Here is a 19,579-nt window from a genome sequence, read left to right on the forward strand (position 1 = left end):
ACAGCTTCCTGGGGCCCTGGCCATGCAGTTATGTCAGACAAGTGCATAGGTAAGTTTTTTTTCCCCAGGAAATCATATAATCATAGACTCTCAGGATTAAATGGATCCTACAAATTATATAATCACCCCTCATCCTCACCAATCTGAGATTTCAATTCCTCTTCAGCATGAAAAACATCAAGAAATACAGATTCAACAATGATACTGCCAATTCAGAAGTAAACATATTTGTCTTTCCCTCAGAGAGATATATTTAACTTAGAATAATAATATAATTAGTTTAAATTAAATTAGTTAAAATAATTATATAATTCAAATTTGCATCCAAAATTTTCCCTAAGTAATAATACACTGTAAGAATTTTCCTATGATATTGCACAATCTTTTTAAATAACTCTGTTAAAAAGTACACATTAATCAAAGAGATGTACTGTATTTTAATCATCCATTTCTCTGCCATTGAACGTTCCATGTAGTTTCTAAATATTCCACAGCTCTTAATAGTTATATTGGATATATTTATAAATAATGACTTCTCTCTTTTAAAAATATTTTCCTTTAGGGTTTATTTCTAGAAAGAGTACTGAGGAGCCAAAGAAAAAAAGAAAAAAAAAGTAATTTTTTTTGTAGTTTTTTCTAAATCACTTTTAGTAATTATGTTTAATTCTTACTTTATGTACATTCTTCTCTTTTCTGATCTGATGGGGGCACTAACCACAGAATAAGGGAATGCAATGAAGCCGATGCACTTTGTTTCCATATATATGTACATTTTTTCATTTTGGATAATTAAAAAATAAATCTTTAATACATTTTTCTTTCAAAGGAAGAGACATTTTGTCAGAATGCATTTTATTATGTTTATGTTTTCTCTTTTCTTTGAGAAATTTGTGTCCTCAAATTTCCTCATTCTGTTAGTAATGCAGTGTCTTGTAGCCAGGAATGATGGATGATGGATGCAATGGGAAGATGGGAGAAGAAGGCATGAGAATGCCTGTAGCAGAAACACAAAGGAGTGGGCAGGTCATTCACGTCATGGAGGGATGAGTTGCTGCTGTTTGGTAATGAAATTTCAAGCAACAAAGGCTATTAAGGGGGACATTTTTCATGACTGTTTGAACAAACATACATTAATACACATAATAAGTGTTTGTTGAATGAGTGAACTTGTAGTAGGTGTTTATAGTAAGTAACAGATTTTACATACGTCTATGTTGTGCACGTATGTATGTAAATATGTGTAGTATATTATCTATCTCTATGCCTTATCTAGCAAATTATTTCTTTTTACACTCCATATTAAAATTTTCATTTTTAGAACTTTGCTTAATAGATCCTTGTGTTTTGAACGCTTATGCAGGAGTTCTTATTTTAATCCAAATATATGAAGGCTGTAAATTTTATTAAAAATGAGTGCATTAAATAGTATGTGTAACAGAACTTTGAAGAATAAAAAATATTGATTAAGGAACACTATAATTATATTGAAAGTAAAAGGATCCAGTAATATACTCTTTCATAGAGGCAATTCATATTTTCATATTTACCCTATAAATGTGTTACAAACTATTAAGTCGGAATACAGCTTCCTTTCACAAGTTTATGCTTCCCATAAAGTAGAGAGTAATGATAAACAGAGCAGGAGGATAAGAACACTTGACTTCCTGGTAGGCTTATAACTGGGGGAAGTAGGCGTATGCTCACCCATGGAGAATGGCAATTCACCAAGCACTTACTCATCACCTAACAGGTTTTAGAACCTGCAGGCATTATGCCAGGCAGCATGGTAGGTGCAATGTGGAAACACATGAATGCCATATGTATTATGGGAGGTACCAGGGAGGGTATGTACCCAAAAATACATATATTTCACTGAACTGTCTACTTAAGGTAGACATATATTGCCAGTATCTTTCTTTCCACTGTTAGAGCTGAGGGTTCAAACATGAATTTTCATGGAAAATGATATAACTCATACCTGAATGCAGCACCTCTCAGCTTACAAGATCCATCTAAGACTTACAGTTTGTAATCTCACAGGCACAGAGCAGGGCTCAGAACTGTGAGACACAGATGACTTAGCAGAGTCATATGGAGTTGGAACCAGAAGAAGAATCCAGATCTCACATAGATAGCCCAGGATTTTCTCAGTAAATTACTCATCGAATGTTGCCCTATAGATGTTTTACAGGTGACAGGTACTAGGTGTCTGAAGAGAAGGAAACACCATGAAGGAAGAAAGAGAGAATTGAAATAGCACTGAGCAGGTGTGTCAAGGACATGCTCCACAGGTACAGTGACAGCTTTAGTTTTTGTTTAGAGAAATTCAGACCATGATCCTTTCATGATTAATGGGGATCATTCCTTGCCCTATGTAGGTAATTCAGGCCCCAGGAAGCTGTAACTGGCTGAATGGATCTCCTCACCCACCCGAACAATGTGACTACGTTTGTTCTCTTGGGACTCACACAGAATCCACACTTACAGAAGATACTCGTCATTGTCTTTTTGTTCAGTTTTGTATTTACCCTGCTGGCCAACCTGCTCATGGTCATCACCATCTCCCTCAGCCCTTCGCTTTCAGCCCCCATGTACTTCTTCCTCACTTACTTGTCCTTCATAGATGCCTCCTTCACCTCTGTCACAGCTCCTAAAATGCTCATTGACCTGCTGCATCAGAGGAAAACCATCTCCTGGGGCGGCTGCCTGGCTCAGCTCTTTGTGGAACACTTCCTGGCTGCATCAGAGGGCATCGTCCTTGTTGCAATGGCCTATGACCGCTACGTGGCCATCTGCAAGCCTCTGCACTACACAACCATCATGCAACAGGGGCTCTGCCAGTTCCTGATGGTGGTGGCCTGGACTGGGGGGATTGTGCATGCCACTGTGCAGATTCTTTTTGCAGATGACTTGACCTTCTGTGGTCCCAATGTCATTGACCACTTCATGTGTGATTTCTTCTCACTATTGAAACTTTCCTGCAGTGACACCTACAGGCCTGGAGTGGTGGTGGCAGCGAACAGTGGGGGCATGTGCTTACTCATCTTTTTCACGCTGCTCATCTCCTACATAGTCGTCCTGAGCTCCCTGAGATCCCGTGGTGCTGAAGGACGGCGCAAAGCCCTCTCTACATGTGGCTCCCACCTTACAGTAGTGGTGCTCTATTTTGTGCCTTGTATTTTCACCTACACGCGTCCTGTGGCCACGTATCCTGCAGACAAGTTGGTGAGTGTGTTCTACTCAGTCCTCACTCCCATGTTAAATCCTATCATTTACACAGTGAGAAACACAGAGGTGAAAAACGCCATGAGGAGTTTGTTGATGAGGAGAGTTAGGCTGTTCATGATGTCAAGAAACTGATGATTTATATACACAGGGAGGATTACACATGTTGTAAATTGTGAAAAAAAATTAAGAAATTTTACAGATCACTGACAGGAAAACAAGGCCTAGAAACTAACATTTCTTGAGTACTTAATAATGTCTAGGCATTTTTTAGGCACTCTGATAATTTGTGATATACTTTACCAAGTCTTCAGTCTTCACGGTCATAGTTTCAGAATAGCCAATGGAAAGAACAACTCTAAACTCCTAGTTCAATGATTGTAGGGTGTTTTTCTCCAGTGTCTTACTGCTTTACCAAATTCTTTATATATGTAACTTTGATGAAATTGACTTTTCCAAAGGACTGTCTCAGAACTCTTGTTTTTTTCTAACCTTTGGCAAAGCCAATAAATGATAGGAATTCTTATACAGATACACAGGGAAGGGACAGTTGCTTGACAGAATAACAGCTGATTTTTTCCCTCTATTAATTTTCAAAACAAAAAGAGAGACACCCACAAAAGGAGGGAAGAGTAATTCAAAATCTGTGTCTAATTCTTTTCTTGTCACAAAATAAGGCAGAAATTTTGAAGTTACTCCTTTTTTATTGAAATATCTTCAGTTTACAATATTATGTCAATTTCTGGTGCACAGCACATTTCAGTCATACATATATGTATACACACACACACACATGTTCATTTTCATATTCTTTGTTAAGTATCTTCATGGCTCCTAATTTTCATTGAATATAAAGAATTTTTTTCCATGCAAAGAACTAAGGAATGTAATGGTAAACTTTCTTTCATCCAATTTCAACTAAAAGGCATTTGTTAGGTTCCAAAGCTATTGCTCTCTAGTTTGGATACATATTTTTACACTAAATGAACACTAATTATTATATATCAGGCATATTCACTGCAGTTGATTCATCCACATACTAAGCCTGTCATTCCATTATTAATATGAACATTTTGCATAGAAGCAAATTGAAGTCAAGAGAGGTTTACTAATTTATTTGCCCCACATCGCACATGCTTACCCCATGTGGTGCATCAGGAACTATTACATTGAAATGCACCTTCCTCTCAAAAGTTTCTGCCACAAACTTCCAGGTCTTAAAATTCAATCTTACTTTCTTTCAAATGAAACTCAATTGTCTGTGGTATGTTTAGGTCTATAGATAAGAAAATGATATGCAGGCTTAATGATTCACTTTGTCCTTCAAGAAGGTGGTGTCAAATTTGTTGTCGTCTTGTCATACATGGAGCATTTCAGCACCACGAGTTTTTCCTCTTTGTGAATGTCTGAGTTATGCCACTTCACTTTTACCAAAGACCAACATTAGTATGGTAATAGTTTTTTTTTTTTTAATCAAAACTCCCCTTCAGATTTCTTTCAGTTAATGAAAACAAGTACTGATGCTGGTCTTCATAAAAGTGAAGTGGCCAAGGTGAACTTTTGGGAAGCAGGGGGTACCTGCAGCGTTCCTCTATGCACATGGAGAGCGCCTGTCGTTCTGCATTATTACATAACGTTTTACAAATCAGGCTTCTCTGATTACAACACTTCAACTCGTGTTACTTCTCACAAATGTTCCTTCACAAACTCGCTAGCCAGATGGAGGTATTTCTTCCATAATTTGACCACACAGTAATGCCAGAGCATGGTACTGGGGTGACTGTGTTTACCCAGGTGGGCATGGCTGTCTCCAATTTATAAGAAACAGAATGTTTTCCCACAAAATCTAGGCCTGGAAGATGATATACTCAGCACTTAATTTATTAAAATTGTCAAGTTTGCAACTGCTGGTGAAAACTAAACATGCCAACAGAATCTAGACTGAATGATATGTAGTTCATTTTGTTTTATGACTATAAAATAGGAGATGAGAGTAATCTAAGGGTAAGGAAAATTAGGGTATTGAGTAAATGTCATTTTTATTCTAAGACCAAATAGGATTTGATGAGGGCAACTAAGGCCAATGATTGTGTCTTAGGGGCCATACCAAGGGCTCAGCGGAAGAGTGAGAAGATTAGTGAGGCACAAATTAGAAATTGTCAGCAGCCAGTTTGGAAGCTGCAAGAACTGAAGGAGGAAATGTAAGGCAGTCTGCCATTCCCAGTGGATAGAGTCTTGCTGGTTTGCGAGTAAGTTTAATTCCTGCTAAGATGTCCCTTTTCACTTACTATCATGAATCTCTCCTGAGAATAAACTGCCACCTGATAATTTCTGATTCTTTAAAAAAAATGCTGGAGAGTGAGTATGTTTCTTCTGAAAATTAATGATATAAATAATGTTTGTATCTGTTACATATGGATAGTTTGGTTTAATTTGCAGTTTGCTGAAAATATTAGACATTAAGTGAAGGGAATTAGCTAAATATTATTGAAGGTGAACTATGACACATACATCATGATAGGTGCTTTACATACTTTAACTTTCTTAATGCAGCAACAGGTAGTATTAGAGAAGTTTTACTCCATTTCATATTAGAATAAAATAAGACTCAATGAAGTTAAACAGAACTATCACATCTTTCAGACTTTGCTTACTCTAATCTTCTCTCTTCAAAATTCTCCTTGATATCTTGATGTGAAAATACCAAGACGGCACAACTGATCATTGGCCACACTATGGAGATTGTCAGTGAGGTGTTTTTCTCTGATTTTTTTTCTTGGTGGAGAGCTTTCTTTTTTTTTTTTTTTTTAACATTTTTATTGATGTATAATCATCTCACAATGTGTCAAATTCCAGTGTAGAGCACAATTTTTCAGTTATACATGAGCATATATATATTCATTGTCACATTTTTTTCTCTGTGAGCTACCATAAGATCTTGTATATATTTCCCTGTGATATACAGTATAATCTTGTTTATCTGTTCTACAATTTTGAAATCCCATCTATCCCTTCCCACCCCCCGCCCTCTTGGCAACCACAAGTCTGTATTCTATGTCTATGAGTCTGTTTCTGTTTTGTATTTATGCTTTGTTTTTTTGTTTTTGTTTTTGTTTTAGATTCCACATATGAGTGATCTCATATGGTATTTTTCTATCTCTTTCTGACTTACTTCACTTAGAATGACATTCTCCAGGAGCATCCATGTTGCTGTAAATGGCGTTTTGTTGTCAGTTTTTATGGCTGAAAAGTATTCCTTTGTATAAACATACCACCTCTTCTTTATCCAGTCATCCACTGATGGACATTTAGGCTGTCTCCATGTCTTGGCTATTGTAAATAGTGCTGCTATGAACATTGGGGTGCAGGTGTCATCCTGAAGTAGGGTTCCTTCTGGATATATGTCCAGGAGCGGGATTCCTGGGTCATATGGTAATTCTATTCCTAGTCTTTTGAGGAATCTCCATACTGTTTTCCATAGTGGCTGCACCAAACTGCATTCCCACCAGCAGTGTAGGAGGGTTCCCCTTTCTCCACAGCCTCTCCAGCATTTGTCATTTGTGGATTTTTGAATGATGGCCATTCTGACTGGTGTGAGGTGATACCTCATTGTAGTTTTGATTTGCATTTCCCTGTTAATTAGTGATACTGAGCATTTTTTCATGTGCCTATTGATCATTTGTATTTCTTCCTTGGAGAATTGCTTGTTTAGGTCTTTTGCCCACTTTTGGATTGGGTTGTTTGTTTTTTTCTTATGAAGTCATATGAGCTGCTTATATATTCTGGAGATCAAGCTTTTGTCAGTTTCATTTGCAAAAATTTTCTCCCATTCCGTAGGTTGTCTTTTTGTTTTACTTACAGTTTCCTTTGTTGTGCAGAAGCTTGTAAGTTTCATTAGGTCCCATTTGTTTATTCTTGCTTTTATTTCTATTGCTTGAGTAGACTGTTCTAGGAGAACAGTTTTGAGATGTATGCTAGAATGTTTTGCCTATATTTTCTTCTAGGAAGTTTATTGTATCTTGTCTTATGTTTAAGTCTTTGATCCATTTTGAGTTATTTTTGTGTGTGGTGTAAGGGAGTGTTCTAGCTTCATTGATTTACATGCTGCTGTTCAGTTTTCCCAACACCATTTGCTGAAGAGACTGTCTTTATTCCATTGTATATTCTTGCCTCCTTTGTTGAAGAATAGTTGACCAAAAGTTTGTGGGTTCATTTCTGGGCTCTCTATTCTGTTCTATTGTTCCATATGTCTGTTCTTGTACCAATACCATGCTGTCTTGATGACTGTAGCTCTATAGTATTGTCTGAAGTCTGAGAGATTTATTCCTCCAGCCTCTTTCTTTCTCTTCAGTAATGCTTTGGAAATTCTAGGTCTTTGATGGTTCCATATAAATTGTATTATGATTTGTTCTAGTTCTGTGAAATATGTCCTGGGTAATTTGATAGGGATTGCATTAAATCTGTAGATTACCTGGGCAGTGTGACCATTTTAACAATATTGATTCTTCCAATCCAAGAGCATGGGATATATTTCCATTTTTTTAAGTCTTCTTTAATTTCCTTCATCAATGGTTCATAGTTCTCCATGTATAAGTCTTTCACCTCCTTTGTTAGATTTAATCCTAGGTATTTTATTACTTTGGGTGCTATTTTAAAGGGCATGGTTTCTTTACTTTCTTCTTCTGTTGATTCATCGTTAGTGTAAATAAATGCGACTGATTTTTGAACATTAATCTTGTAACCTGCTACCTTGCTGAATTCTTTGATCAGCTCTAATAGTTTTTGTGTGGACCTTTTAGGGTTTTCTATACATAGTACCATGTCGTTGGCATATAGTGACACTTCTGCCTCTTCTTTTCTGATTTGGATTCCTTTTATTTCTCTCTCTTGCCTCATGCTGTGGCTAGGACTTCCAAGACTATGTTGAATAGGAGTGGTGATAGTGGGCAGCCTTGTCTTGACTTTAGTGGGAAGCTTTTGAGTACTATGCTGGCTGTAGGTTTGTCATATATAGCTTTTATTACATTTAGGTATGTTCCCTCTATACCCACTTTGGTGAGAGTTGAGAGCTTTGTTTTCTTTAGTTCTGCATTGACTGACTTTTTCCTGGTTACTCTTGATTCCTCTTGTGTCAGGGAAAAGCCATCTATGATGGTACAAATGATCTCATTTGTGCAGATACATTACTCTTCATGGGCATCATAAAAATGGGAGTGATAAGCTCAAGAAATGCAATTCAAATGTTTGACTTTCAAAGGAAGTGACCTTTGGGCCAAAGAGATATTTGGAGTTAAAAAATGAGCCACTCAATCACTGAGGAGATTGACCCTCTGTTTGGGCCTGAGGGCAGCACCTTTAAGAGCTAAATAGGTGTTATTTCCATAAGGCTTTTCTCATTGTTATCCCTTAATCTTAACATTTATTACTGGAAAAATGCCTCACGGTCAACTCAGTTTAGGAAATTTTGACTTATTTAACTTATCCAAAAAATACTGTTTAGTGCCTACAGTAAGAAACAGAGCCATGGAAGCTGGGCATACAACATTGAATTATACAAACAGGGTTGTATTTTGTGTGAAACTTATATTCCAGTGAGGACAGATGGGTAATCAGCAGGTAAACGGATAAATTAAAAATGTAATTTTGCTAGTAATGGGTCTGATGAGAAACATTTGATCAGAGGGTGATGCAGGAGGGAAGACTTGGATGTAGATTTGTGAAGTTGCTTGAAGCACAGCAAGAATTTCAGTTTGGTCAAAATTTACATAACCACATTAAACATCTTCCTTTTTTTTTTTAATAAATGGGATATTTAAAAACATGTATTTGATGGGGCAACATCTCTCCCAAGGAGGTAAAAATGATTTCTTGGAGCATGAATATTATATATCTCACATAAATAGGCAGTAAATTTGTGGTATTATTATTTTAGAGGGGGTAATTAAGGGAATAAAATATTTTAAAAAGCACTTTTGTGGGGCTATAGTGAAAACACAATTGAGGAATATAGTGCAAAGTCATGTCTAAATGGTTCAGTAAGCTCATGAAGCAACTTTAGAATGTTAGTAAAGGTAATCCAAGTACAGAGGATTTTTACACAATCTTTATAAAATCTGGCTGCCTTTTGGGTAACCTTTTCTATTTAGATGAAATTTGAATTCCTCTGCCATGCTCAGGGGTTGTTTCCTATATAAATCCTTAGACACTTAGAGCATCTCTTTTGAATCTTCAAAATCATTAGGAATCTAGTCCTATCAAAATAACTTCCCATTAAGTCCTTGGGTGATTTGTTTCCAGAGTGGCCCTGTTTACTCATCTTCATGCTTGGATTTGCTAAGTTGAAACTCTAATGTGTCATGAGTTTCAGCTTTTTTGTACATAAGAGTTTATGTGAGTACATTCTCCATGGGGCAAGGCTTTGGTAACCCTGACTTGATCCTAGAAAATTTACTTGCACAATCTCTGCCTCCTACTTATGGGGACTATCAGCTGACTGGCTTTTAGAGGTCATAGAGATGACACGAGCCTGAGTTTTGGAGGTGATTTTAACAACTTTTTTGAGTACTAAACATGATCTTATCAATTTGAAGCACTATTTTGAAATAATCGAATCACTTGTATGTATGCACAATTATATTTAAAATGTGTCAGTAGTTCACCTGTTTTGTCTATATAAACAAATTTTGGCCTCATGATGGAGAGCCTTGAGCTATCAACAGTCTTTAGCTTAATTTACTTTCATCTCTTTTAGCATTATGGAAACATGTGTCTACCTTTTTTTTCTCTATCCAGATTGTGAGATTAGCAAATAAGAGTGTGTTTGTTTCCAGAGACGTGTCTTAGGAAAAGGAGAAACTGGAGTAGCTGGAATGTAGACGATACCTTAAGACAGGTTTTATGTTTCCCTTCTTTCAAGCAATTTTCTCTGTATGTGGATGTATTTTATAAGTAACATATATTATATATAATATATATACAATTCTGGGTTCCTCTTGGACCAGCTTCCTTTAACTTTATTTTTCTACTAATCATCTTTGAGAAGGACTTTATGTGGTGTTTTCTTTCTGTTTTGTTCAATTAATGGTTCTAATTATTTAATGAAAATAATAAGTTGGTTTAAATATATATATATATTTTTTGGTGTTGGTGCTTTGAGTGATGCGTTAGGTTGTTCAGGAATGAAGTCCCCTCCTTCTGGAAGCATTCCAAGAATTAACTTTTGTATCTACAATGGTACAGTAAGTGAAAAGTGTGACTGCAGATAATTCAATTTCTTCTCACATTTCAAGGAAAGTGTAGTGAGTTAGAAAGACTGGCAGAAGCAACCCTTTTAAAGCCCTGCACTAGAGACAGTCTGTTGATGATACAAGTGCTTGGGGCACAAGTCTTCTGGAGAGCGCAGGGCACTATTGCTCCTTAAAAATGATGACCCAGGGGCACTCCCTAAATACATTGCTCTGACTCTCCTGTTTTCCAGGATTTTATTGAATAAGTCTTCTAGCTCCATAGGAAATTCAGACACAAGAAAGACATATCAACTGTAAAGTTGGCTCCTTGGATTCAAATCCAGGATTTGTCACCTGCTAACTGTATATTCTTAAGCAAATCAATTATTTTGCTTTATATCAACCATAAAATATGTCTCATCATAGTTGATCATGAGGATTAAATGAGAAAACATGTATGAAGTAGCCACAAAATGTCTGGTACATGGATATACTAAATAATCTATTAAACTGAATCTATTAAGCTTAATTAAACATCCTCAAATGTTCACAGTTTTCTACCATGTTTCTTCTCCTTTTGTATATTATGGAAAAAACAGCTTATATTATCAAAATGCTGTGTATTGCCTGAAAAACCCAAAATATTGACTTCCTGTCACCTTTCTACTAAAAGTATTGTCATTACAGGTTAATTCTCTAACTCTGAATTCATCTTCACCATTGAAATGAAAGAAGACAGAGTGAATGTGACTCAATACATTCTAATGGGACTTACAGTCTTCAGATGCAGAGAATTCTATTTTGGGGTCACTTATCACCTACATTGTCACTGTCACAGGGAATCTGCTCATTGTGGTTACTAGAATCTGCAGGCCAACTTTGGCCACTCCCATGTATTTCTTCCTGACTTTCTTGTCATTGATAGCTGCATGCTTTTTCTCCTCCATAATCCCTAAAATGTTACCTGATCTGTTCTCTGATTCAAAAGCTGTCTCCTTCAGTGGCTGCATGACACACCTCTGTACTGAACATTTCTTGGGAGCTTCAGAGATTGTCCTCCTTGTGGTCATGACCTATGACTGCTACATGGCCATCTGTAGACCTCTGCACCATGTGACCATCATGAATTACTGCACATGCTGCCTCCTGGTGGGAGTGTGTTGGGCAGTGGGTTTTCTCCACTCTATTGGACAGATCCTAGTCACTTTCTGGCTCCCATTCTGTGGCCCCAACATCATGCATGGATCACTTCATGTGTGACATTTTCCCCCGATACAACTTGCCTGCACTGACAATTTCCTTGTTGGTCTCTTGGTTGGTGCCATGGGTGGCATAATCCCTGGGCTCACTTTTGTAATGTTATTGGCATCCTCTGTGGTCTTCCTGTACTCCCTAAGGACTCACATCTCTGCTGGGAAGAAAAAAGCCCTGTCTACCTGTAGCTCCCATGTCACAATCAATGTCTTGTTCTTTGTGCCCTATATTTTTATGTATCTGAGACCAGTAGCTATTTTTCCCATGGATAAATCCATAGCAGTGTTCTATACTCTTGTTACTCCTGTGTTAAGCCATGCTATCTACACAGTAAGGAATACAGAGGTAAAAATGCCATTAGAATGCTATTAAACAGGAATGCAATTTCAGATAATAAATGACCCAATAAGAAGATTTATTTCTATCATGATCTTTACTTTTCCATATTTTATTACTATAAACCCCTTCCCAAACCTCTCACTTGTCACTGACACCAGCTCTACAAGTTAGGTACTATTAGGATTATTGCTGTTTTACAGATGAAGAAAAGTGAAGTTCAAAAAAGTTAGTAATCTGCCCAAAATCAGAGATGCAGCTAGTATACAGCTCCCCTCTTTTCTAAATCCAAATCTGATACTCTTCCAACCATTTTACATGTTATAAGGAAAAAAAGCATTTCACCAGATCCTCCTTTGTTTTGTAGTAATTGAAAATTTTTCCTCTCTAGTAATAGAGTTGTACAATGCGCCTGTGGTAAGCAGTTGTTACTCAAAAGCTGTGTGGCCTGTTGGTATCTAGGATATGGAATTTATTACAGAAAGAAGACACTTGGCAATGCTCTCTTGGCACACCCCTGATGTACCTAATATTTAAAATTATATCGGATTTCTTGTTCTCTTGGGTAAAAGTTATCAGTGGTTATAAAAATTGTACTCTATTAAAACTGATATGAAATTTAAGCGTGTTCTCACATGGTCTCAATAGCATTATAAATTTAAAATTTAGTGTTCTCATTTTACAGGAAAAAAATGGAGAATCAGAAGGTTAAATAATTCGATCATAGAACATGAAAGTCAGCTTTGAGCTCAAATAGTGTTACCCACATCCTATTATCTTTACATTATTCAGAGTTCCTTAGTGTGGTATTTGATTATGTTTTGGTATATAAAAATACTTTTGATTGTATGCCATATGAAATGACACTGTGTTATATTAGCAATTATTAGCAACAATTAAATACAGATATCCTTTCAGTAAAGTATACTTGTAAAGCAATTTCATTATTAGAAACTTGACTTTACATTTAGTTCTTTGAATCTGGAATTGTCTTCAAAAACTGCTTTTGGATAATATTTATGATATAAAAATACAGGAATGTTTAATCCACTGTTGACCAAAGAGAGTATTTCTCAGATAAGCAACTTACCTATGTTTTTAGACTCTGTTGTGATTTAATTGTGGCTCTTTTCAAAAATGAAGTTTGCTACCAAAATACACATATGTAGATGTCATAGATGTGTTACAGTTTCCTCTTTTGACAGAAAGATCCAGCCTCCCACTTCATAGATACCATATGTTTTATTGAAGAAATCAACGGACTCTCTGATGTAACACTATTTAGTGAGCATATTATGAATAAAAATGTGATGGAGACTCGGAGCGCTTGCTTCAGGATCAAGAGACACAAGTTTTATTTCACACTATGACATCATCTTCTTTCATCACCTTAAACAGCTCTTCGTATTTCTATAAGTGGTTTAGTTAGGTAAAATGGAAGATGTTTCCAAATTCTGTGATTCTGCCCAACGCAATATATTTATTGCCGTAAATATTGTCATATCTGCTTCTACTTCAATTAGAAGTAAAATTGGAAGTTGTGACACCACAGTCTACTTCCCCAAACTTTTCTTTTTCTGGTAAACAAAGTTGCAGTTGTCCTTTTGGCTACAGTTGTCTCTGGATTGGACTTAACAATATGAACTCTGCTCTTGAGTTCTTTGCTATTTTGAGAACATGTCCCTCTACCTAGTGAGATGCATGAAGCTGCTATCAGAATACTGTGCCAGGTATTTGATTTTTGTGAAATTAGTCCCTGAACCTATCAAACATCAAATCAGACCTCAACAAGTTTCTGATCAACTGTGATAAGATCCACATATAATTCCTTCTGCTTTCTTTCTGATTTACCTTTCAAGTTTGAGAATCTGTGACTCTCCAGGGTTTTAAATGACTCTGGCCTTGGGTTTGTATCTTGGATACAGATTTTCCCAGTATATTTCCAGGAACTCCTCTTTTGAAAAATTATTTTCCTGGACCATCCTCACTGCTTTACCCAGCTCTGCCCTCCTTCCATGCTGTGCTTCTCTAGGGCTTGGGGAGCTGGGTTGCTTGGGGAGCTTAGGACAAGGGTTGGGGTCCTAAAGTCTTCACTCTACCCAGTGCTGTAGCTATTTAAGTAGAGGCTGGAAGACCAATTAATGGGTCATTGTGAATGGATTTCAAGCTTTTATGAGGTTGAGAATGATATCTGCACATGCTAATTCTCTGATCTGATTCGGGTTTTCAGTCCAGAGTTAAAAGGAAGTTCAAATTGAAAGACATTTTCACACTGACACTTCAGCCAAATCCATATTCCTTAGAATTCTTTAGGTAGTTTCAAGCCCTCACTCAGTCTTTGGCATCTACCATCGCAAATGTAATTTTGGCACTCTAATATTAAAAATCATGTTTACTCATGCGGTTTCAGTTTTCTTAAACTCCTTTCCTTCATGATACCTGCTGCTGAAAGTGATCAGATTCTGTGTAGCCAGTTCAGAGTTATGTAAAATTTATTCTTCTTCCTATTTAAGAAAGCACATTTGAATGTGGTTCTATACAGGAATATTCCTGAGTTGAACTGGATTAAATTTATTTACAAAATCATTTCAAATATTCATATTTATTCATTTTAGTAGATAATTATAATAGGTCTTACAGTTGATGGCAGCATGAGTGTATTGTGGTACTTCTGTTGTAAAGCATTAATTTAAAGATAGGAAACTTGGTCCAGGATTTAGTGGCCTGGCTTCTTACTTCACCTTCACTAGGCAAATAGCGTTCTTATTCCCTGTCTTATATTTTCTTGTTATAAATCGTGACTATTATTGCCTACTTTTCCTTGTCCATAGAACTACCATGAGATTAAATTTCAATGACAAAATTGCATTTTACCATCTTCAAATATAATTGAATAATGGAATTATTTTCATCGTTATCATGTTAATCTAATTCCAGGATTGACTCAAGATACATACAATTTGAAAAAAACTACTGTAAGTTTTACCAGGTCTGAAGTGTCAAAATTATAATAAGGTTCACAGTTATCACTTTTACATCTCAAACCATATTTTAAATACGATTAGATCAATTAAAATAAATATTATCCTGAAAACAATTTTAAGTCAGATAGTTCCCCACCTAAATGATTAGTTTATACAATAGTCAATATTTGGACTCAGTATTATGCTCATTTATTATCAAATACTTAAATTCAGAAGTGGTCAAGTTGTTTATTTTTTTTCTCTTTTCATAGTGCATTGTCTTCATCCATATTTAAAGAGGAGTTCAAAATTAAAGATGAATGCTGTAAGAGTTCTTCTCTGGAGTTCAATTAAGTGAAATAATTGGGTTGTTGGCAAGATCTCCTCGTGGTGGTGAAATACCCCTGAGGTCCAATTAGCCACAGCTAAAAACTTCACAGAATTGGCCTAGAAACAGGAAATGTGGCAGCATTTTTAAGGATCAAGAGAAACATCTTCTCTGAAGGAACAACTTATAAATCAGCAAAGGCAGTTATTGTAGCTGAGCAAGTTGGCATTTTTAATCTTACAAATTTATTGTTCTCTTGGTGAGCTGCCTGGGGCCCTGGCCATGGAGATATGTCAGCAAGTCCATAGGTGAGAAAAATTTTTCCCCAGGAAATCATATAATCATAGACTCTTAGGATTAAACGGATCTTACAAATTATACGATCACCCCACATCCTCACCCGTCTATGATTTCAGTCCCTCTTTAGCATGAAAGCATCAAGAAAGACAGACTCAACTACAATAGTAACAACATAGAAATAAAAGTATTTGCCTTTTTTAGTGAGATATACTTGTTAGAATAATTACATAATTAGTTAGAATTAAATTAGTTAGAATAATTATATAATTCCATGGGAAAGTATAGCTCAGTGGTAGAGATCGTGCTTAGCGTGCATGAGGTCCTGGGTTCAATCCCTAGTATCTCTGTTAAAAAAATGATAAGTGGTTTTTTTTAATTGAATAAATCAAGTTTGTATCCAAAATTTTCCGTACTTAATAATACAATATAAGAATTTTCCTATGATACGGCACAGTCTTTTTAAGTACTTCTGTTAAAAAGTACACATTAATCAGTGACATGCGCTCTATTGTAATCATCCATTTCTCCACTGTTGAACATACCATGTAGTCTCTAAATTTTCCACAGCTCTCAATAATTGTGTTGAATATATTTGTAAATAATGACTTTAATTTTTAAAAATATTTTCCTTTAGTGTTTATTCCTAGATAGTGCACTGAGAAGCAAGAAAAGAAAAGGAAAAGAAAAGAAAAAAGTAAAGAAAGGAAAGAAAAGAAAAGAAAGGAAAGAAACGAAAGGAGGAAGGAAAGAAGGAAGGAAGAAAGGGTGAGTAATGTTTTCATAGCTATTTCTAAGTCAGTTTCATTAATCATGTCTAATTCTTACTTTACATACACTCTGTTTTTCTGATCTGCTGGGCGATCCCACCTCAAAATAAGGGAATATAATGAAGCTGCTACACTTTGTTTCCACATTTTTGTAAATTTTTAATTTTGGATAATTAAAAAATAAACCTTTAACCTATTTGAAAGGAAAAGGCATTTTTGGCAGAATATATTTTATTATGTTTATGTATTCTCCTTTCGTTGGGAAATTTATGTCCCCAAATTTCCTTATTCTATTAGCAATGCACTGTCCTGTAACCAGGAAGGACAGATGATGGATGCTGCAGGGAGAGGGGAGAAGAAGGCATGAGAATGCCTGGGGGGGAAACACAAAGGGGTGGGAAGGTCATTCACGTCATGGAGGGACGAGTTGCCACTGTTTGGTAATAAAATGTCAGGCATCAAGGGCATTTAACAGGGTCACTTTTCATGATGTGTGAACAGACGTAGATTGATACATGCAGCAAGTGTCCAATAAATATTTGTTGAATGAACTTGTAGTAGGTATTTATAGTAAGTAATAGATTTTACATGTGTCTCTGTTGTGTGTGTTTATATGTATATGTGTATATTATCTCTCTGTCTTATTTAACAGACCATTTCTTTTTATACTCCACATTAAAATTATTCTTTAAACTTTGAAAAATGGTATTTCCTTTGTATGACAGATCCTTGTGTATTAACACTTATGCAAGAGTTTACTTTTTTTAATCCAACTCTACAAAGAATGTAAATTGACTGAATATGACCATGTTAAATGGTATGTGGAACAGAATTTGGAAGGAAAAGAAATATTGGCTAACAAACACTATAATTATTTTGAAAGTAAAACGACATGGTAATGTACTCTTTCCTAGAGGCAATTCATATTTTCATATTGATGCTGTGAGTGTCGTAGAAACTATTAAACTGGAATAGAGCTTCTTTTCAAATGTTTATCTATGTTTCTCATAAAGCAGAGAGTGGTGACAGAGAACACTTTAATTCTTTGTAGGTTTATAGTCTGGGGAAGCAGTCACACTCTTACCCATGGAGAATAACCATTCACCAAGCATTTACTCATCATCTAATAGACTTCAGAAACTGCAGGCTTTATGCCAGGCACTGTAGCAGGTGCAGCAAGGAACTAGCATATGTATTATGGTAGGTACCAAGGAGGGTATGTCAATAACAACAACATTGCATTTTCCTAAACTGCCTGCTTATGGCGGATATTTATTGTCAGTGTCTCATCACACACTTAGAGCTGAGGGTTGCAACTGTGAATTCTCATGGAAAATGCACTACTTCTTACATGTATGTAACACCTCTCAGCTTACAAAACCCATGTGAGAATTACAGTTTGTAACCTCACAGGCACAGAGCGGGGCTCAGAACCGTGGGACACAGAGATGACTTAGCAGAGTCATATGGAGATGGAAGCAGAAGGAGAATCCAGATCTCACGTAGACAGCCCAATGTTTTCTCAGTAAATTTCCCATCAAATGCTGCCCTACAGATGTTTTACAGGTGACAGGTACTAGGTGTCTGAAAAGAAGGAAACATCATTCAGGAAGTAAGAGAGAACTGAAACAAACACTGAGCAGGCATGTCAAGGACATGCTCCACAGGTAGAGTGACAGCTCTGTTTTGTTGTTGTTGTTGTTGTTTTTAAGAAATTCAGACCACAATCTTTTTGTGATTAATAGGTATCACTCCTATTTCTTTTCTAGGTAATTCAGGGCCCAGGAAACTGTTACTTGCTGAATGGATCTCCTCACCCTTCCCAAGAATGTGACTGAATTTGTTTTCTTGGGACTCACGCAGAATCCACACCTGCAGAAAGTGCTCTTCATTGTCTTTTTGTTCAGTTTCCTATTCACCCTGCTGGCCAATCTGTTCATCGTCATTACCATCTCCCTCAGCCCCACACTTTCAGCTCCCATGTACTACTTTCTGACTTACTTGTCCATCTTAGATGCCTCCCTCACCTCTGTCACCACCCCCAAAATGCTCACTGACCTGCTGCGTCGGAGGAAAACCATCTCCTGGGGGGGCTGCCTGGCTCAGCTCTTTGTGGAACACTTCCTGGCTGCATCAGAGGGCATCATCCTTGTTGCAATGGCCTATGACCGCTACGTGGCCATCTGCAAGCCTCTGTACTACACGACCATCATGCGACAGGGGCTCTGCCAGCTCCTTGTGGTCGTGACCTGGATTGGGGGCATCGTGCATGCTACTCTGCAGATTCTTTTTGCAGATGACTTGACCTTCTGTGGTCCCAATGTCATTGACCACTTCATGTGTGATTTCTTCTCACTATTGAAACTTTCCTGCAGTGACACCTACAGACTTGGAGTGGTGGTGGCAGTGAACAGTGGGGGCATATGCTTACTCATTTTATTCATGCTGCTCATCTCCTACATAGTCATCCTGAGCTCCCTGAAATCCCATGGCGCTGAAGGACGACGCAAAGCCCTCTCTACATGTGGCTCCCACCTTACAGTAGTGGTGCTCTATTTTGTGCCTTGTATTTTCATCTACACGCGTCCTGTGGCCACGTATCCTGCAGACAAGTTGGTGAGTGTGTTCTACTCAGTCCTCACTCCCATGTTAAATCCTATCATTTACACAGTGAGAAACACAGAGGTGAAAAACGCCATGAGGAGTTTGTTGAGGAGGAGAGTAACTTAGGCTGTTCATGATGTCAAGAAACTGATGATTTATATACACAGGGAGGATTACACATGTTGTAAATTGTGAAAAAAAAAATTAAGAAATTTTGCAGATCACTGACAGGAAAACAAGGCCTAGAAACTAACATTTCTTGAGTACTTAATAATGTCTAGGCATTTTTTAGGCACTCTGATAATTTGTGATATACTTTACCAAGTCTTCAGTCTTCACAGTCATAGCTTCAGAATAGCTAATGGAGAGAACAACTCTAAACTCCTAGTTTGATGATTGTAAAGTATGTTTTTCTTCAGAATCTTCCTTTTGCTTTACCAAATCTTTTATATATTTTACTTGTATGAAATTGGCTTTTCCATAGGCCCTTCATCTCAGAACTCTTGTTTTCTCTAACCTTTGGCAAAGCCAGTAAGTGACAGGAATTCTTATACAGATACACAGGGAAGGGACAGT

The 19,579-nt window shown here is 36.8% G+C and overlaps 2 protein-coding genes across 2 annotated transcripts; both read left to right on the plus strand.

Annotated features, from left to right (window-relative positions):
• Positions 1 to 2,201: 2,201 nt before the first annotated feature.
• On the plus strand, positions 2,202 to 3,360 carry LOC102505924 (olfactory receptor 140-like). The gene has a single exon (XM_032470445.1). The coding sequence runs from the start codon at positions 2,413 to 2,415 to the stop codon at positions 3,358 to 3,360; it is 948 nt and encodes a 315-aa protein (XP_032326336.1). The 5' UTR covers positions 2,202 to 2,412.
• Positions 3,361 to 18,108: 14,748 nt separating this feature from the next.
• Positions 18,109 to 19,176, plus strand: LOC106730567 (olfactory receptor 140). The gene has a single exon (XM_014565447.2). The coding sequence runs from the start codon at positions 18,203 to 18,205 to the stop codon at positions 19,127 to 19,129; it is 927 nt and encodes a 308-aa protein (XP_014420933.2). The 5' UTR covers positions 18,109 to 18,202; the 3' UTR covers positions 19,130 to 19,176.
• The last annotated feature ends 403 nt before the right edge of the window (positions 19,177 to 19,579 follow it).

This window comes from Camelus ferus, chromosome 30 (assembly GCF_009834535.1).
Source record: "Camelus ferus isolate YT-003-E chromosome 30, BCGSAC_Cfer_1.0, whole genome shotgun sequence".
NCBI classification, from domain to species: Eukaryota; Metazoa; Chordata; class Mammalia; order Artiodactyla; family Camelidae; genus Camelus; species Camelus ferus.